Source organism: Aethalodelphis obliquidens, unplaced genomic scaffold (genome assembly GCF_003676395.1).
Source record: "Aethalodelphis obliquidens isolate GAN/ISIS:26980383/991018 unplaced genomic scaffold, ASM367639v1 scaffold28, whole genome shotgun sequence".
Lineage (NCBI taxonomy): Eukaryota > Metazoa > Chordata > Mammalia > Artiodactyla > Delphinidae > Aethalodelphis > Aethalodelphis obliquidens.
In genome coordinates, this window is record NW_020837972.1 from 64,193 (window position 1) to 85,207 (window position 21,015).

Below are 21,015 nucleotides of genomic sequence, written 5' to 3' on the forward strand. Positions count from 1 at the left end.
GGTCCAGGAAGATCCCACATGCCGCGGAGCAGCTAAGTCTATGTGCCACAACTACTGAAGCCCGCACGCTTAGAGCCTGTGCTCTGCAACAAGAGAAGCCACTGCAATGAGAAGCCCGCGCACCCCAACAAAGAGTAGCCCCCGCCTGCCGGAACTAGAGAAAGCCCGCGCGCAGCAACGAGGACCCGAAGCAGCCAAAAATAGATAAACAAAATAAATAAATAAATTTTAAAAAATGTTTTTTAAAAAAATCTGAATCACTGGGGTTTTCTCAAGTCCTCTGAGAAGACTCACAGCGCCTCCCAGTGGCCTCCCCATGCTGAGGGCATGTGGTCTCCTTTAACAAGTACTAGTAACTGTTGATTTATATTTTTGACATTGCAACTGTATTTCCCAGGCCAATCCACATTCATTGTTTGTCTCTTCCTTGCTCGGTCCTGTTTGTAAATACTTCTTTTTTCTAGCTGTTGTTGAAATCCCACCCCAGTGTCTGTAATTTAATTTTAGCGTTACACGATCTTAATTTCTTATCTAAGTGTTTTGAATGACTAAACGAATTGTTTCATGAACAACTCACTCTATTGGAGTTATTAATTTAGAATCTCAAGTTGAATAAACAGCTGGCTTAAATCAGAATTATTTTAATAATTTACTTTAGAGAATTTTAAAAAATGACCAAAACCTGAGGGTTATAGGTTTTTCTGCCAGTTCAGTGGAGACTAAAGTCAACAAAGTATACTTGACCAACCCCCCAAAAAGCTCTGGACACCAGGCTTGGGTGAGCTTTCCTGGTCTGCAGTCCTCCCTGCACAGGATCACACACTGGTGCTGGGAGAAGCCAGCACTGTCTCTGACTCCCCTGGGAGAAGATAACTGGAAGCTTGAACTTGGAATTCTCTTGGACCCTGCCCAAGTGCCTCTTCCTTTGATGGAGTTTAATCTGTACCCTTTTGATGTAATAAACCATATTTATGAATACAAATATGAGTTTGAGTGAGTTATGCTAGGGAATTATCAAAACTGAACTTGCAATTGGTGTCAGAATTGAGGGTGTTCTTAGGTACCCTCAGACTCTGCAGGATCCCAACTCACATCAGTTTATCACATTGACGGCATCATTCTGAGTCACCTGTAATGAGGCAACTCCAAGTCTCTTGGCCTGTTAAGGTGCCACAGGGCCAGCATAAAAGGAAGGATATCCTGGATACTTATGCACACCTTCCCAGTCCTGTATTCTTCCACTGCTCTTGGAAACTGCACGCAATAGAGACCTTCCTCATTTTTTATTGTGGTAAAATATTCATAACATAAAATTGACCACTTTAATCATTTCTAAGTGCACAGTTCAGTGGCACTGAGTAAATTCACATTATTGAACAACCATTACTACCACCCATCTCCAGAACCTTCTTTTTTTCCAAACGGCAGCTCCATACCCACTAAACAGTAACTGCCCATTGTCCCCTCACCCAGCACCTGGAAAACATCATTCTACTTTGTGTATCTATGAATTTGACTGCTTTAGGTACCTCTTTTAGGGGAATCATACAAGATTTTTCTTTTTGGGACCATCTTATTTCACGTAGAAGAATGTCTTCAAGGTTCATCCACATTGTAGGATGTGTCAGAACTTCCTACCTTTTTAAGGCTGAATAACATTCCATTGTTTGTATATACGACGTTTTGTTTATACATCCATCCGTTGATGGGTACTTGGTTGCTTCCACCCTTTAGTTATTGCAAATAATGCTGCTATTAACATAGGTGCACAAATATTTCTTGATGACCTTGCTTTTAATTCTTTCGGGCACTTACTCAGAAGTGAAATTTGGATCATATAGTAATTTTAGGTTTAATTTTTTGAGAAACCACCATACTGTCTTCTACAGTGGCTACACCATTTTATATTCCCACTAGCAATGCACAAGAGTTCCAGCTTCTGCACATCCTTTCTAAAACTTGTTATTTTCTATGCTTTTGGTAATACCACACTACATATAAAGTGGGGGGTCTTCCCTGGTGGCGCAGTGGTTGAGAGTCCGCCTGCCGATGCACAGTACACGGGTTCTTGCCCCAGTCTGGGAAGATCCCACATGCCGCGGAGCAGCTGGGCCCGTGAGCTATGGCCGCTGAGCCTGCACGTCCGGAGCCTGTGCTCCGCAAAAAAAATAAATACATAAATAAAAAGTAAATATAAAGTGGTATCTCACTGTGGTTTTGATTTGCATTCCCTGAATGATTTGTGGTGTTCAGCATCTTATCACATGCTTATTGCCCATTTGTGTGGAGAAATGTCTCTTCAAGTCTTTGCCCATATTTTATTTTGTTGGTGGTGCTGAGTTCTTTATATAGCCTGGATATTAATCCCTTATCAGATATAAGCTTTATACGCACACACACTCACACACACATATGTATTTTTCCATTGTGAGTTGCCTTTTCACTCTGTTGGTAATGTCCTTTAGTGAACATACATTTTTTTTGGGGGGGTGGAACTCAGTGCTTTGTATTTACAAAAGAAAAATAATAAAGGAAAAGTCTGAAGCTAATCAGCTGTAGGCACGGGGCAAAGGTGGGAATCTGGGGGAAAGGGGAGGGTCCTCTGCAGAGAGGGAAGGGGAGGGGCTCTGGCACTAAGGAAGCCTGAGGGTCCCAGCCTCTAGGGGCTTCCCCAGGGCCAGCCCTACCCTCCCGCAGAGGCTCAGATCAAGGGGCCAGGAGCTGAGTCTCCCGCAGCCTCCTCTGGTTTTTCCAGGAGCCTGAGTTCCCAGCTCCAGGGCTCTGGGATGGCAGGGGAAACTGAGGCCAGAGAGAGCCCATGGGTCCTGCCACCACTTCTCACTGTGGCGTGATCTTGGCAGCCTCAGCCCGAATAAGGGCAGTGAGGTCCTGGTTGATGAGGAAGATGAATCACAGGCTGGCAGTCTCCACCACAGAGTTGTCTCTAAGGCGCCATTTAGAGCCACACAGCACAGGCCGTCCATCAATGTAGATGGGTCGCCAGCCCTCACTGACAATGAAGAAATTACCGTTGTTCTTCAACTTGATGACATCTTGTTTCTGGGAGACCTTCCAGGCTGGACCCTCCAGAGACAGGTCCACGTCAGTCTGATTATCCTTGGTTGCTCTGCCTACGGTGATCTCTCTCGAGCACAACAGGTACTGCAACATGCAGCCCCGCAGCACTGCCAGGGTCTGGTTGTCAAAGTCCGGAGAGCTCATGCCTGTGATGCTATCTACTAGCACCTGCCACTTACGCAGTTCCTGTTCCAGCTGCTGAATCTCTCGTTTCTGGCACCGGTCAGCCACTGTCAGCTCATGTTCTAGGACTTCATCTCACATGTCCTGGAGCTTACTGTCATCAATCAAGTCCTCTGCATCGGAGAAGTTCAGCACTTGGTCCCCCTTGGGCAGCGGCTGCACTGTCCGGTCCTCCAACAGGTAATACTGCTTCACGAGCTGCCAGTGGGCCTGCAGAGCCTTGGCAGTATGGGCCAGGTAGAAGGCATCAGGGTGTCTGTGCAGCAGGTCCTGGAAGGTCTCCAAGGTGGGCTGGCTGGTCGATCCCACTTTGCTCAGCAGCTGCTCTTCAGCCTTGCTAAACATGGCCTTGCTCTGGAAGGTGGCAATGGCCTCTGGGTGCAGCTGTCTCATGGCCTGGCAGGCCAGCTTGGAGATGACAGGATCATAGAGCAGGGTGTACCAGCACTCCCGGACTTCCCGCAGGATGAAGGGGCAGCTGAACTTCACGCCCAGGTGGACAGATGTCAGGTCATTGGTCTGCAACACGGCATTGATGAGCAGGAGGTCGTCCACAGGCTTCCAGTGGCCCAGATCCTTGGTCACCTGGAGTGGCTGTTTGCTCTTCTTCACACGCTTCATGAGTCCAGGGGCTGGGGTTGGGCTGGTTGGCACAGGGGTTCTGGGGGCCTTGGACACCTTCTTCTCACTGGAGGAGGGTTCACTCCCTGAACAGTGCCCTGGTTCCATCCCACTGGCCCCCTTCGCCCGGGTAGAGGACTTAGTCAGGCTGCTCTCCACCAGCTCATCGTCAAACTTCTTTCTCTTGATGAACCTGGAGGAGCTTCTCCATTTAGGGATGGTGCCCAAAGCCTGTGAGGAGGCCCGCTTCTGCCCTGCCAGTGACTCCTCATCCTCTGAGCGGCTGGCAGTGCCTGATGCCATCAGGGATGAATCTAGCAGCCCCCGAAAGTCTTTGTCCATCCTCTTACAGTCCCAAAGCCACTGGTTCCAAACCACAGGGCTAGAGGGAAGGGTCCCACAGGCTCATGCAAGGATTCTGACCAGGTGAGCTTAGAGGCTGAGAAGAGATTCATTCCTAGGCCGCCAGCTCCAACAGTTTCTCTGTGGCGACGGCAGCAGCCGCAGGGCCTAACATACATTTTTAATTTTAATGAAGTTCAATTTATCTATTTTTTTAAAAATAAATTTATTTATTTATTTGGCTGTGTTGGGTCTTTGTTGCTGGGCGCAGGGTAAGCAGCGAGCGGGCGCCACTCTTCATTGTGGTGCCCGGGCGTCTCATTGGGTGGCTTCTCTTGTTGCAGAGCACGGTCTCTTGGCACGCGGGCTTCAGTAGTTGTGGCCCTCAGGCTCAGTAGTTGTGGCTCGAGGGCTCTAGAGCGCAGGCTCAGTAGTTGTGGTGCAGGGGCTTAGTAGTTGTGGCACAGGGGCTTAGTTGCTCCGCGGCATGTGGGATCTTCCCGGACCAGGGCTCGAACCCATGTCCCCTGCATTGGCAGGCGGATTCTTAACCACTGTGCCATCAGGGAAGCCCAATTTATCTATTTTTAATTTTTAAATTTTGCCTGTGCTTTTGGTTCCATACCCAAGAAGCCATTGCCAAATCCAATATCGTAACAACTTTTCCTATTTTTTTCCCTAAGATTTTTATTGTTTTAGCTCTTAGATCTTAGGTCTTTGATCTTCTTTTGAGTTTTTTGTATCTGGTGTAAGGTAAGGGTCTAACTTCGTTCTCTTGCATGTAGATATCCAGTTTTCCCAATACAATTTGTGGAAAAGACTGTCGTATTCTGATTGAATGGCCTCAGCACCCTTGTTGACAATCATTTGACCATGTGCGTAAGGGTTTATTTCCAGGCTCTTTATTTGATTCTATTTATCTATAGGCCTACTACTATAGATTTTTTTTTTTTTGACTGTGCTGTGCTGCATGCGGGATCTTAGTTCCCAGACCAGGAACTAAGTGCCCCCTGCAGTGGAAGCATGGAGTCTTAACCACTGGACTGCCAAGGATTTGATTACAGATTTAACCTCTCTACCTGTTTGAGGCCTATTCACATTTTCTATTTCTTCATAACTTAGTCTTGGTAGATTGTACATTTCTAGGAATTTTGTCCATTTCATCTACAGAATCTAATTTGTTGGTGTACAGTTGTTCATAGAACTCTCATGTAACCCTTTTTATTTCTGTTTAATTGGCAGTAATGCTTACTCTTTATGATTTTAGTTATATGAGTCATCTATATTTTTTCTTAGTCAGTTTGACTAAAGGTTTGTCTAATTTTTAAAAAAATCTTTTCAGGGAACCTACTCAGTTTTGTTTTGATTTTCTATTGTTTTTGTATTCTTTATTTGGTTTTTCTCTGCTCTAAAATTTATTATTTCCTTCCTTCTGTTAGCTCTGGGTTTAGTTTGTTCTTTTTTTTTCTAATCCGTAACTCTCCTGTCTCTAAGGGCTGAGCCCTCTGAGCATATGAGGATTTTTTTTCGCACTTCCCCATGGATATAAATCACTACATGAACATACTACCCACATATAGAGCACAATAATACTTGTTCTTGTCCTTGGGCTGGGCCCCCGTGATGGTGAGGGCAGCTTTATTCCCAATGATGGATCCAGAGAAGTGACCAGGGACCCCAGAGGAGTGGCTGTTTGTGTTGTAGATAACAGTTTGGGGAGCCTGGCCTGGGGTCTGCTGGTACCAGCTGGGGTGGTAACTGGTAGAGACTGACCCAGAGCTATGGCCACAGGTGAGGGTGACTGTCCCTCCTGGAGACACTGAAAGTGACGGCTCCTGGACCACAGTCTGAGAATCTACCCCTAAAACTGACAGGAGAGAGACAGGGCTTGTTATGGAGACAAGGTCCCCTGAGCCCCTACTTGTAGGTGCCCCCAAGGATGCATAGTCCTGGCCCCTGACCTGAGCTGTAAGTGAGGAGCCCGAGCAGAACCATCATCCAGACCATGGTGGGGACACTCCCAGGACGCCAGCTCTTCAGCCTCCTGGGCTGGAGTGTGGGGTCCTCGGGCCTTTATATGCCTCCGCGACCCATTAGGAGGAGGAGGGGCCTCATGCAAATCAGCTTCCTGTCTCTCTATGCCCAGTGTCCCCTGATGTCCCCTGGGGGAAGTCTCGAAGGAGGCAGATGCTGGGGCTTCACAGAGACCAGGGACAGCGTGGGGATGAGACACTGAGTGATGGGGGTGACGTCTTTCACCAAATGTTCTCCCCAAGACCCTGGTGACCTTGGTCCTCCATGTCTTCCCTGGAGAGTCTGAGAGCTAAAGGAGGAGATGTGGTGTCCTCACGTCCTGCCCAGAATCTAGTCCATCCCAAATCTCACCCCATTCCTGGGTCATTTCTTCCTTCCTCGGTGAAACCCCTGCTTGTCTTCTTTGGAGGAGCTTAGCAGTCACTCCTCCTCCAGTAGTGAGTCCACTGTGACATCACAGAGCCCATGTCTGGGGTGTGAGGGGACAGGGGACTCCCTTGACTCAGCCCTGGACCCTGTCCTAGCAGCAGCGGTGTGGGGACCAGGGCCGGGAGGGCCAACACGTAGAGCTGCACAGCCAGGTTTGGGATGACAGCCTCCGTTTTTGAAGAAGCATATATTATATGACATCCCTTCAATGTAACTGCCAATTTTAGGAGAAAAATTCACAATGTCACGTAGAAATTAAGATAACTCACAACATCATAGAAAACAGAGTTGAAATACATGTCACGTAACCAGAACTAAAAATAACGCTGTGTGTGAACAAGTATGTGTGAGCACCATGGGATGTTTTAAAACTCCCTTCCCTTTACATTCTGCTGTGGAGCCAAAGGACTAGGAAGGGTGGAGAAGCGATTTGGGATGTAAGGAGGATGAACAGGGAGTTCAAATTTCTTAAGTATTTGGGGAAGAGAATGTAAAAATCATGTTTAACTCACTGTTAATAAAATTATTATTTGGTATTCGTATTAGGTTTGCTGGTAAATTAGCTGTTTAATAAAATTCACATGATTTGTTTTCACATGTGTTTGAGAACCTCAACTCATAGAGGAGAAAAATATTCATACTAAATTATCTTGCTATTATACCAATGTATTGATGATAGCATAGGGAAAATAGGCAATTCATATCTATCATGTTTTTTAAAAGAGACGGATTATTAACACAAAAGAAAAACAAAGAATTAGGAACAAAAACACAAATAGTTTCAGTTTCCAAAATTCACTTAAGATGTTGAAAATAACAAATAACACATTAGTGAAAAAATGAAAAAAAACATAAATAGTGACAAAGGGCCCCTGCGTTCATCACACTTTTGCCGTGAACACACTGGGGGTCATGTTGTCACGGAGACAGTTCCCCCCTGAGGGGTCTCTTAGCCTCTGTCCAGGTATCACTGGAGGTCAAGTTTATTGAAGCAAGTTTATTTTGTTGTGTGACTGTCCGTCTGTCTTTACCTGAACGGCAGGTCTGGGCACTGACCGCATGACAGAGGAGGAGGAAATAAGAGGCCAGCGTGTTACTCAGAGCTGAGAGCCCTCATGTCCCCTTGGGGCCCAGGTGCAAGAAAGTCACCCTCCAGTGAGGACACTGCTGCCCACATGGGCAAGAGCCAGTGGAGGGTGTTCCCAGCCTGCCTGGCCCAGGACCCTGAGCTCTCAGGACCAGGCCCGCAGTGCCCGCTGCTGGACTCAGACCCACATCCTCCCCAGTTCACACATGCAGCCTCCTGGAAGGGCTTTCTGACACGGGCAGCTGGATCTTTCTGATGTCACCATTCAGGGCAGTAGAATGCGTCCCCTCTGTGTAGTTTGGGGCTGAGATATTAATTTCTCCAGGTCACTAATGACCTCCATACCCCTAAATGGAATGCTGATGTGCCAGGAATTTCAGGATTCCCTGATGTCTGAGTTTGATCTGACCTGCTCCCGGATTCATTACCAGAACATAACCACCTTGAACCAAGTGTCAGGCTTAAAATTCCCAGCGTACCCGTGGGTCATACCTGGTCATGATTCTGTCTGAGTCACCTTCCCAGGTTGATGTGCGGTTGCTGTTGTGTTTGTAGGGTCTCCAGGTAGCGTCCCAGCCCTGATTGCACGTCTCTGTTCTCATTTCTGCCTTTGCTGTGAGAATATGATGTTCTCGCGGAAAACGTGTCTTTTTCTTGATTACTTCCATGGGTCTCGTTAACTGCTGAATGATACTGACAGTATTTATTTGCGACTCTGATGTATTTAAGATATTTTTAGTCTAGTTTCATAATCTTTCTCAGTAAAATGTTTGATATAAAGATTGTGACTACAGGGCTTCCCTGGTGGCGCAGTGGTTGAGAGTCCGCCTGCCGATGCAGGGGACATGGGTTCGTGCTCTGCTCCGGGAAGATCCCACATGCCACGGAGCGGCTGGGCCCGTGAGCCATGGCCGCTGAGCCTGCGCGTCCGGAGCCTGTGCTCCGCAACGGGAGAGGTCACAGCAGTGAGAGGCCCGTGTACCACAAAAAAACCAAAAAAAGATTGTGACTATAAATGGCACTCTCATCCTTTCCAGGGCTTCCCCCTGCATTGCTGGACTTAGAAACCCTTATGTCCTGTTACCTGAACTTATTGGATCCGGGTCAAGTTCATTTGTTAAACTCCATAGATTTAATAGGGGTGGGTATATAAGGTCTGTGTCCAAAATAGTGATATTTATCCAATATCACCCCAAACAAAGGACCAGAGGGGGAAAGGTATGACAGGTCATGAAGCGAAAGAGGAGAAAGTAAGCAAGTGACGGGTCTGAAAGCCGTGTCCTTAATGGGGAGGGTCTCCCAGGACCTGGAGACGAGGAGCTCCTCAGAGTGAAAGCTCCAGGAAAGGGGGGAACCCAGCTTGCTTAGGTGTCAGGGTTCAGGGCAGGAGCACAGAGCCTGGACCAGGAGAGGGACATGCAGGGGGTTGGCAGAGGCCCCCTGGGTCTCCCAGGGCACAGATGCTGGACCTCTGCTTCCTCGTCATCCTGCCCCGTACCTGTGGTGGATCATTCGTATCTGGGCCCACAGTCGTTGTGTTTGTACTGAGAGACCAGTAAGGAATAGAGACATTTTCACTGACGCCATAAAGATGGACCAGGATGAAAGCATGAGTCTCGGGATTCAACAGCACAAGTGACAGCAGAGGCCAAAGCTGAGCTGGCGTCGGTCACAGTCAGGGTCAGACAGGGGTGTGGAGGGCAGATTTTTATCTCACTTCCCCAGAGCACAGGAGTCCCTTGTGGTGGTGGGTAGTGATTAGGTATGTGATAACCAGCCTCCTCATCAGGACGGGGCCCAGAGGTGACCAAGGAGGCCGTGCGGACAAGCCAGGAGCCAGAGAATAGCGCTGAACCCCCAACGTCACTCACCTGTGTCCTGGGTCACAAAGGTAGGGGCTCTGTCTGGGATCTCTTGTCACCGTTGCCATGATAACCCCCATGTCCCTGCTGCTCCCTGTGCAGGAGAAGGTGCTCTCGGATCTGGGCTCATCAGGAGCGTCACAGGGGGAGGGGCACAGGCATGTATTGGGGAGTCCCTGCTCCTGACGGTCCCCAGCCCCACCCCCACCCTGCAGTGTTGGAAATCCTCCAGTGGGGTAGAGAGGAGAGGAGGACACAGCCAGCACCTGTCGGCTCAAGAGAACCCACTCCCGGGAGTCCCCTGGGTCCTGACAGGTGTCAGCTGTACCCCTGACACCTCAAGTTCTCTGCTCTGACCCTCAAGGAGCAGAGTCCACGCTTTAGTGGACGGTCCACCTGCTGGGCTGGTCCCCGGGCTCTGCTGAAGATAAAACGAGGAATGACTCATTTCTTTATAGTGAGAAGAAAGGCCAGATCTACCTCTCTGGTTGCTTACACATGGATAAGCAGGCAGTATTTCAGTGCCATCATGAATTATTTTGTTTTATTTTTGTTCTAAGTTTTCAGGAAACTAAGAAGGGTTGAATTAAGAATTGGGAGTAGATCCATTACAAACCAGAATGTACTTCCAAGTACACTTTGTATATATACAATTTAATGTGAAATTTAAAAGTTGTCATGAAAAAGGTTCTGACAGGCTAAGGTTCTTGTTCCACTTTCCCATCTGCCTGTGACTCTGTTGTACCAGATTGCACAGTAATGGTCAGCCTCGTCCTTGGGCTGCAGCCGAGATGAGTAGAAGCCCTGCATTGGCTGAGGCCTCTTTGGATCCAGAGAAGTGGCTGGGGACCCTGGAGCCCTGGTCCTTAATGGAGTCTGAGTTGTAGGACAGGAGGTACCAGGGAGACCTCCCTGGCTTCTGCTGGTACCAGGTTATAACATAGCTGGCAACACTGTACCCACTGCTCAGGGTGCAGGTGAGTCTGGCTGATGCTCCCAGAGATGCAGAGAGGGAGGGAGGCTGAGTCAGCACAGGCTGGGAGACGGCACCTGCAGACACAGACACAGGGGGGAGATGGGGCAGGAGCTGGAGGAAAGATTCCAGGGGTCTGAGCCACACGGGCTGATGCAGGCTGGGGACTGAGACCTGGTCCCCGCGGCCTGGCCCTCCCTGTGCAGAGAGAGAGGAACACGAGCAGGAGAGGAGTCCAGGCCATGGTGCTCACAGCCCCCCGGTCCCCACAGTGGGGCTGGGCTGCCCCAGGCCTCCTTTTCTCCCCCAGCCTCTGCCAGAGGAGGGGCTCCCATGCAAATGGGTGTCCACCCAGGGCCCACGCAGCCCCTTCCTGAGCCCTGGTGCTGGAACTCAGCTCACAGCCCAGACTCAAGGGGATGGAGGGTGGCTTCCCCCTTGGGACCCCCTGAGAGGAAGCACCTGCTGAGACCACACAGGTCCCTGCTCAGGGGCCTCTGCCAGCCAGAGAGGACACACTGCTGAGTCCCCACCAGGGAGCACAGGCCCCGCCCCCAGGCCCAGCTCCTGAAGCGAAAGGTCCTCCCTGAGCAGCTGTGCAGGGACCCCAGGGCAGTCCCACAGCTCACCCTGCTGGTTTTATGTGGGAAAAAGAATCCCAGAAAATGTAAAGTAAAAACACCTATAAAATGCATCATTGCCTAGTAAGGTACAACATTGTCTGCATCAGATATAACATGAGCAACAGACCGATTTCCTTAGAAAATAGAAAATTTTATGGAACTGCTCCAAAGAATGACATAAGATACAGGTAGTTTCACAGGAAACATTGAACAGAACTTCAGAGATCAGATGGTTCCGACTTATTTGCTTCATATTTTTTCACAAAGTTTGAGAAAATATACAATTTCCTAGTTCTTATAGAAAACATATAACAGTGATGAAAGCACCTGACTCCTTACACAAAACTATTACAGAATAGTAACATTAAATATTGATGAAAATGTTCTAAATAAAATATGAACAGAGATTTCTTACTAGATTAATAAATTGATACTTTTACTCCCATGATACAAGTTGGGTTCCCTATTATGAAATACTTTAATATAATACCAATAATAATACAATATATTATTGTCTTAAATGATCACGAAAGAAACTTTGACCCAACCTAACAGCAATTCCTAAAAAAATCCACATAAAAATACAAACAGACAGATACCTTTATAATATGATAATACATTCTATCTCACACACACACAGATAACATAGTCCCTAAGCCAGGATTTTAGGGTGGTTAAAGATCAGGAACAGGCGAAGGTGACCCTTAGCTCCATTATTATTCAATTATTCTGCAAGTAGTAGAAAGTCAGTGAATGAAATGATGTCAATGGTGAGGACGTAGCATTGATGGGAAGGACCAGCAGTTCTTCCTAAAGATCCAAAAGGACATTTCAGCCTCAGACAGGCCAGTGCTGGTGCAGAAGTGATGGCAGAGGTCTCCCCACTGAGGGACTAGCTGCAGACTGTGACTAGTACAGGTAACAGCTGGTGACCAAGTAGAGATGGTGGAGCCAGGGGGGCAGAGGGGAGTCTGGGCCACCTGCCCAGGGTGAAGAGAGCCTTGGAAGGTGAGAAGCATAGTTTGCCTCCCACTCAGGCTGCATCCTGAGTCACGTCAATCCTCACTTTATGGGGGGTCCTCAAGGGGGAAGAGAATGAGAACATCTCTGCAGACGCAGAAAAGCGAGGACCCCAGAAGAGGCATCTGGTGTGATGGGCCCAGGGGGGCTATGGACGGGGGCACTGGGGAGAGGCTGGGGACTCACTCTGCCCCGTGCAGGACTCTGGACCCTGGAGACAAGGTCTGTGACATACAGCAGACGACTTGTCTTGAGCCAACGTCTTGCTGCTGAAACTCGGCCTCTGTTCACCAGTGACAAATAGAAACGCGGAGACAGAGTTTTGGGTGAAGTAAAAAAGAGTCGCTTTTATTGCTTTGCCAGGCAAGGAGGCCACAGCGGGCTAATGCCCTCAAGACTGTGTGACCCACCCTGGAGGGGGTAGTGAGGAGTTTTATAGTGTTCAAGGATCAGGGCATAATCAGCTCGTGGACAATTCTTGGATTGGTTGGCATCAAGGTGACGTTTCAAGCATCATCAACCTTCTGGTTCCAACCAGTCTAGGGTCTATGTGCTTGTGGTCAGCAGTTTTCATCTGGTGGGGGTCTGCTTCCTGTACAAACAACTTAGGAATGTGTGTCAGGCCTTTATCTACCTTCATCTTTCAGGGAACTGGGATTTCGGTGATTCTGCAAGAACTGGGAGTTTGGTGATTCTGCGGTGTGGCAGAATTATAGTCTAAATTGATACCAGTTCCCCAGCCCAACAGCTATTCTTTGTCTCTCCATCTTCACGTTTCCCAATCATTCACTCCTGAGTCAGCATTTTACTTCAAAAGACGTGGACACAGGGGCTTGTACACGGTTTCGGTCTCAGGACTAACCTGGAATCAGATCAGCCAACAAGAGCACCTGAGGGCCTGAAGGATGCCTGTGGTGGAGAAATAGACAGTGAAAGAGGGGTCCGTGTCAGACCTGGCGTATAAGACTGGTCCCCACGTCTGTCTATGAGCAGAGGGAGCGGGGAAAGGAAGTCAGCCTCTCAAGATTGGATAGTTCAGCCAACCAAGTATGCAGGTGGCAAATCAGCACAGGAAAGGAGGCTCAGCATCGTTTCTCATCAGGGAATGTGTATTACAGCAACAATGAGATGCCCCTACGTATCTATGGGCGTGGCTAAAATGAAATTCTAGTAAGTGAAAAAAATACCCGACGGGTAATTTCCCATGGTGATGTTGGTATGAAAATAAACAAATACTGAATCCATTTCCCTCCATGGGTCGTACATCTACACTGGTGAATTGTTTGAAACAAAATAGGAGTCAGAATGTGAAACTGCAGTAACACAGATTGAAAGATGCACGTTCAGTGAGCATCTTTTTGACAGTTGGCTAGAGCCACGCTGTGGGTCACTGCATCATGACGTTTATACACTGATTATTGAAGGAAAATCACTTCAAAAAGGGTGAAACGGCCACGCAAACTCTCTCACCTTTAAATTCAACACAAGGGAAGAGTCTGGAATTACTAAGCTGGAAAACTTTTAAAAGGAGTGTAACATTTCAAGCACATTTTATGGTACCGAGAAATTTTATAAAACTTTATTCTTCTCCCGTTCTAAGGTTTTTGGCACAGTTTATTTTGAAATTAACATCATGATTCAGAAAGCTCTCATAAGGGACAAGGAGACTTATTTTGGGATCCAGAGTGATGCAATGTCCAAAAAAAGCCTCTTAAAAATCCTTCTAATATTTCTTTACAAGAAATACATACATTTCCAACTGGGGTGAACCATCAGAATTCTGTTACCAACATGGATACTTTGCTGGACTCTGAAAAAATGAAGGAATACAACACTTAAAAAAATGTCTGAGTGCCCATCTACAGAGGTCCCAAGGCTACATCCATGTTTGACCCATTGATGCCATTTTATTTTCAAAGCCACACATTCACACCACGCAGTCTCTACATTCAGGTTCATTGCTGGTTCCTGCCGCGCTGACACTGATCCCTGGTGAAATCTCACTCTTGCAGTAGAGACATGTCAAACGCCTTATGTTTGCAGTTGGCCTTCTCATTTGGAGGCTGAAAGCACAGCCTGGGGGCCAGGATGAGCACGGGGTTACTCTCTGTCTCTCTCTGTCTCTGTCTCTGTCTCTCTGTCTCTCTGTCTCTCTCTCTCTACACACACACACACACACACACACACACACACACATCTTTCCTAGGAAATGTGTGGTACCATGGATTGCCCTCTGGATGGGTTTCACCTTCTGTTCCATTGCTCTTTACTATTGGAAACATGTCCTGAATTCTGCATGTAAGTGACTGTCATTTTTCAATTATCAGTTTTGGTATAAATTTTAGTATGTTCGTTTAAACTTTCTAGAGTTGTCACATTTTCCATAGACAGTAGAGAGTTCTAGTGTGGCACCAGTCTACATCAGAAATGTTCTGTTGATCTTACCAGTAAAGCTATTAACTACCTCAATAAACGTGTCAAAGCTTGGAAACGAGGGGCCCAGGGTTTTTGTCCCATTCGCCATCTGTCTCTGTCACGGTGCTCAGCACCACTTGTATACACCTGACAGTAAGAGTCAGCCTCGTCCTCGGGCTGCAGCGCAGAGATGAGCAGGAGCCCTGCATTGGCCGAGGCATCTTTGGACCCAGAGAAGCATCTGGGGACCCTGGTGCTTATCAGAGTCTAACCTGAACCTCAGGAGGTACCTCAGGGGAGGGCTCCCTGGCTTCTGCAGTTACCAGTATATGCCTTTACCACCTACACTGATGTCACTCTCAGGGTGCAGGTGTGTCTGGCTGATGCTCCCAGAGATGCAGAGAGGGAGGGCAGCTGAGTCAGCACAGGCTGGAAGAGGCACCCTGCAGACACAGACACATCAGATGAGGAGAAGGGACAGGAGGCAGCTACTCGGGGACCTGAGCCAGAAGGAATTCCTCAGGCTGGGATGGGCCCTGATCTCTGAGGCCTGTCTTACCTGTGCAGAGAGAGGGGAGCATGAGGAGGGCAGGGGTCCAGGCCATGGTGCTCACAGCCGCTGCTCACGACACAGAGCTGGGGCTGGGCTGCCCCACTCCTCTCTTATGCCTCCCCGCTGGCGCCACAGAGGAGGGGCTGTCACGCAAATGTGTCCCCACCCACTGCCTCTCCCCCATGACACCTGACAGGTCTGGGGCCCTTGGACCCAGGGAACCTGCCTGATGTACTAGTTTCCCCCATGAGTCGGGGCGGGGAGGAGGCAGCTTCCAGGACCACACACGGGCCACGTGCAGGGGACTCGGCCAGGCCCAGAGAGGACACAGCTGCCCCCTCCCCAAAGGAAGCAGAGCTGGGCCTCCGGCAGAGGAGGTCTGCCCAGCTGGGCGCCCCTGTCCTGCCCGATCCACCAGAGATGGCCGCACAGCGCCCCCTGCTGGTCCCAGGGCCAACCTCTCCTCCTCTCGCTCTGGTCCACAATCTCACGGTCACCTGTGTCCCTGACCCCTGCGTTTCCCACACGTGACTCCTCCTTACGGGGCACGAGGCAGGTGTGGTCCTGGTGTAGCCTCACTGATTCGGGTCCCTTCTCCGCGGGCGGCGGTCTAGCGGGAGGCACACGCGACATCCTGATCCAGGAGGGCATGGGAACAGCTGCGGAGCTGAGGACTGGACTCAGAGAACAGGGAGCACAGCGGATCTGCCCACACGGGGGCTCAGAGGAGGCGGGCTGGCCCTGGTGCTGTGAGCAGGAGCTCCAGGGGACAAGGACGCTCACAGAGGAGGACACAGAAGGAGGGGACGCTGGTCCTTCCAGAGCAAGTCAGGGGGAAGACTGCACACACCCTGGGGCGCAGGGCTGGGGATGGAGCAGGGCCTGGGCACCCAGCAGGGACCCCCTCGGGCCGTCCTGCCACCTCCCCGTGTGCTGGGAGATCTTTAATCCCGGCGGTGCTGGTCCTCAGTGGGGCCAGATAGAGATCGAGCTCTGAGTAAAACTCTAGAACAGAACTTGGGACAGAGAGACCCAGCCAGGGGACATTTGGGGAGACTGGACGAACAGGACACAGAGGAAACAGGAAGGGGTGACATGGCATGTGGCCTAAGGAGGGACACAGGGCGGTGACCAGCTGACCCCAGGCCGTGGGACAGGAACGGGTGGTCCAGATGTCTGGTGGATGCCCGACTGACACAGGTGAGGGCAGCTGCAAGGGCAGGGGTTGGGACTAGGGGGTGGGTGTGTGTACATTTGTCACATTTAGACCCATGGTAGGAAAGCCTGGAAACATGTTAGTAAAACTCAGGACAAGGGACTCATGTCCTCCGCTAGAGGAAGGACACAGGGGCTGTAAGTCACCACCCGATGAGGGACTTAGCTGCATCATTCATTCATCCAGCCAGCCAGCCATTCATTCTCTAGAGGATATTTAAGGACTGTCTCCCGTGTACCAGACACAGGGGGAGGATGGGGATCGAGGGCAGGGGCCGGGTCCCTGGAGCGGGGGAGCCAGGCCAGCAGGGGTGAAGGTGATCCCGGAGGACACGCTAGGGTCTGAACCCCGGGTCCCCGCAAAGACCCTGAGATGTCAGAGTTTTAAGGAAGCACAGGTCAGAGACTCCAAGATCTCCCAATGTTCATGACGCCTGGAGTACATCACCCCACAGGACAGGCCACATCCCCGAGTGTCCGGGGACATATGATGGGGTTGCTTTGAACGCGCAGATCAACTGGGCAGGATTGATCGACACCTTCACAGTAAGAAGTCATCCAATCTATGAACACGGGTCTCCTTTCCCTTATCTTCATCTGCTTTAATTTTTCTCTGCAAAAAGAAAAATTGCAAGGGCCCCAGACCCTGTCAGGGGTCATGGGGGAGCGGCAGTGGGTGGGGACACATTTGCGTGACAGCCCCTCCTCTGTGGCGCCAGTGGGGAGGCATAAGAGAGGAGTGGGGCAGCCCAGCCCCAGCTCTGTGTCGTGAGCAGCGGCTGTGAGCACCATGGCCTGGACCCCTGCTCTCCTCATGCTCCTCTCTCTGCACAGGTAAGACAGGCCTCAGAGACCAGGGCCCATCCCAGCCTGAGGAACTCCTTCTGGCTCAGTTTGTAAGCTTCTCACCTACTCGGCTAATCCTAGTCCTAAGTATTTTATTCTTTTTGATGCCCTCATGAATGGCATTTTTTTAAATATCCTTTTGCTTCTTCATTTTTAGTAACTAGAAAACCAAGAAATTTTTGTAGGTCATTACTCCTCATAACACTGTGGAAGATCCTAGTTAGAGCCCGGTATGGGGTTGTGATAAGAGTTGTTTTTCCTGTTCGTAAGGCAGGTAACAAGCAATGGAGCAGGTGGGAATATTGAGGTGGGGTCTGCCGTCTGTAGACAGTAAGATGAGCCACACAAAAGGGCGGCCCTGGTGTGACCATCTAAGGAACTGCAATGGCCCAGCGCTGTCTCCACTAATTATGGGGGAAAGGAAAAGCATAAACACTTTTTCTTTTCAGTTTGAGAAAAACATCATGAATGTATCAAGAACTTATGTAGGGATTTGTGAAACATACATGGTAAGAGCACCCGTTATCCTCCGATTGGTGCCTGATGGTGATAAGTTGTGGAAACGCCACAAATCAGGAGCAGCCAATGTGACTTTTAGCTCCATTGTTATTCAGCACCGTTCAGCAAGTGTTAGACACCGCAATTAAACAGGAAGAATCAATGGTTGGATCACTGAGGGGCATGGAGAGGTAGTTGTTCCAAAAGACCCAAATGTGTGATGCACCTTAGATGCTCTGGTGTCAGTGCAAAAGTGTGCGAAGAAATCTCCCCTGTGAGCAAAGCACAGCCGTTCATCCTGAGGGCTGATGAGAGGGGGTCATAGCCCTAGAAACTCCTGGGAATTGGCAGATGACCCCAATGATGGAGGCTCAGGGTTCCCGAGTCAGAGTTCAGGTCGGAGATGACCTCCACCAACCCCCCACCTCAGCCCCTGAGCTTCAGGGCAAAGAATGCTGCATCCCCAGCGATGGGCACATGGCCTTTCTGTTTCCTTTGAGACCCTCTCCTAGGAATGGGCTGCTGAAGGGACTTTGAGGACAGAGGGGAAAGAGGAGGCTCCACACCCCAGCAGGCCCCCAGGGATGAACGTGGACCCAGGGCGGCAGCAGAAGCAGCAACAGAAGCTCCAGCCAGAGCCTGAGCAGGAAGCTGCTGGTGGCCCCACCTCCCGCAGATGAGAAAGGAGTCCTGGTCTCGGTTACTGCTCACCTGGAGCTCTGGGTGAGCCTGAGAGGCTGTCACAGGAAAGGCGGGAGAAGCAGCCTGGTATCAGCTCAGCCCAGTGATGGCTAAGGAGGCCAAATGCCAGACTTGGGACCAGGGAACTGATCAGGGACCACTGTCTGTCCCCCACTAGCATCAGAGATGAGGAGCTTGGGGCCCAATCCTGGGAGCTGCTGGTCCCAGGATACGTACTGGACAGTCTGATGTGTCCTGATTCGGACACAGCTGGACTCTGGCCCCTGGTTCTGACCTAACCCATCATGGACTCTGTCCCCAGGGCACCTTACCCTGGCATCCAGGGATTCTTCTCAATTTGAGAAAAATTGGACAGTTTTGCTGCCTAGGAAAAGCCTGGGCGGCAGAGGGGGCGGGGTACAGAATTAAGATGTAAACAGATTTTCTGGACCAAGTTCCCTGGTGTGGGTCTCAGACCCCAGTTTTAGGCCAAACAAACAACGGAAGCAGCTGACTTGGTAGAGGATGGCTCTGCCCCGGGAGCCCCAGTGCTGGGGGCAGCAGGTTTTTGTCTCACTTCCCCCCTGCCTTGCACACTGTGTGACCATCCAGGCTGTCATCATAAGACTGGCAGTAATAATCAGCCTCGTCCTCAGCCTGGAGCCCAGTGATGGTCAGGGAGCCCGAGTTGCCAGACTTGGAGCCAGAGAAGCGATCCAGGACCCCCGAGGGTCGTTTGCTATTGTCATAGATCAGGAGTCTGGGGGCCGTTCCTGGGACCTGCTGGTACCAGCTCACATAATTGCTCCCGATGTTGCTGCTGCTTCCAGTGCAAGAGATGGTGACCCTCTGGCCCAGGGCCCCAGACGCAGAGCGCGGCTGAGTCAGCACAGCCTGGGCCCAGGATCCTGCAAGTGGAAGAGACAGAGATGGTGATTCTGGGGTCCAGACACAAGAGCAGGAAGCAGGGCCCATGGTCTTCCCGGGGTCCCTTCCCCTGTCCCCGCATCCAGTCACCTGTGCAGTGAGCGACCAGGGTGAGGAGCAGAGGGGACCAGGCCATGGTGGACATGGTAACGGGGTCCTGCCTTCTGTGTCCCCACAGCTGAAGCAGAGCGTCCCCAAGTCTCTCCTTCCCCTCTTCATACTCTGAGAGAGGGAGGGTCCATTCATGCAAATGACACCCCCCCCACCAGCTCTCTGGTCCCTCCCTGGGCCCTGGGTCAGGTCCCCGTGCTGAGCGTGGCCAGGGGGTGGGCAGGGGCGGGGCTGGGTGGGGCCCAGGGGTGGGAGGTCACAGCAGGCAGCCCTGAGCAGAGACCACCAGGCAGTGCTGGGGGGCTGGTCCCAGCTCTCATCCCCCCCAGACCCTCAGGAATGGCCCCCGCGCGGCCCCTGGTGTCCAGGCCCTGAAACACACACCATGTGCCCTGGTGACCAGAGCCCCTCAGGGTCAGCTCCTGCCCCCTGCTCTGTGCACTGTCCCCTCCTTAGGGCCATTCCAGGTGCCCCTTCAGTGTCCCCCGTGACCTCAGAGCCATCTGTGGGCTCCCCTCAGACCCCTCAGGGTGAGTCTGTCCACAGCGCCCTTGGCTGCCCAGGGGTCAGGATTGAGGGGGCGTCTGTGACCCAAATTCCTCTTAGATCAGGATCAAGTGAGAGCAGTGCTGGCCCTGTGGAGGCCCGTCCCCTTCTGTGCAGGACAGCGGGTCCTCTCCTCTGTGTGACTTGTCCCTGGTGGCCAGAGCCCCCCTTCCTCTGTGTGTCCCCTCAGCCCTGAGGAGGAGGGAGCTCCTCTCTGTGGAGGGGGTGAGGGTGTGGGGAGAAGCCTGGGGGTGACCCTGAATTCCTAAACGCCTCAGTCTTTATTGTGTGTGAAGCTCTCCACACACGAGACCCACCGTCCCCCGTGTCGTGTCTTACGAAGTGACTCCCTCCTGGGAATCTCTCTTGCAGGCACACGTCACAGGCTGCAGTGAACAGGGCCTAGTGATGTTCTTGGCAGTTTTTATTGAGACTCTGAAGGGCTTTGAGCAGCATCTGTTCCCAGGGAGCCTGATACGTGGGGCTGTTAGGATCAACAGAGCCCCAATAGTGGGTTTGAAAAGACATAGTTAGGGGAGTGTTTGGTTGGAAGAGAACAGCCTGACTGAAGTTTGCCCAGCACTGCGTGTGTGTGTTACACAGATGGTGTGTGACTGTGAGATTTTCAATTTACCAAAATGCGTTGCCAAAATGTAAGGTCATTACTTAAAATTAGTGCAAGATTTTTTTTTTTTTTTTTTTTTTTTTGCTGTACGCGGGCCTCTCACTGCTGTGGTCTCTCCCATTGCGGAGCACAGGCTCCGGACGTGCAGGCTCAGCGGCCATGGCTCACGGGCCTAGCCGCTTCACGGCATGTGGGACTGGGGCATGAACCCATGTCCCCTCAATCGGCAGGCGGACTCAACCACTGCACCACCAGGGAAGCCCTAGTGCATGAATTTAACTGAAGGAAAACCTATGTTCTATTTTAATTTTGCATTGACAAGTGTAACATTTCTGAAATACTATAT

At 50.5% G+C, this 21,015-nt stretch overlaps 2 pseudogenes and 1 gene segment (V, D, J or C); all 3 read right to left on the reverse strand.

Moving 5' to 3' along the window:
* Positions 1–2,838: 2,838 nt before the first annotated feature.
* Positions 2,839–4,339, reverse strand: LOC113629652 (microspherule protein 1 pseudogene; annotated as a pseudogene).
* A 5,963-nt stretch (positions 4,340–10,302) lies between these two features.
* On the reverse strand, positions 10,303–10,853 carry LOC113630068 (immunoglobulin lambda variable 5-39-like; annotated as a pseudogene).
* An 8,180-nt stretch (positions 10,854–19,033) lies between these two features.
* On the reverse strand, positions 19,034–19,584 carry LOC113630069 (immunoglobulin lambda variable 1-40-like). The segment is given in 2 exon segments: positions 19,034–19,368; positions 19,478–19,584. Coding segments are annotated over 2 exon segments (390 nt in total).
* Positions 19,585–21,015: the final 1,431 nt, after the last annotated feature.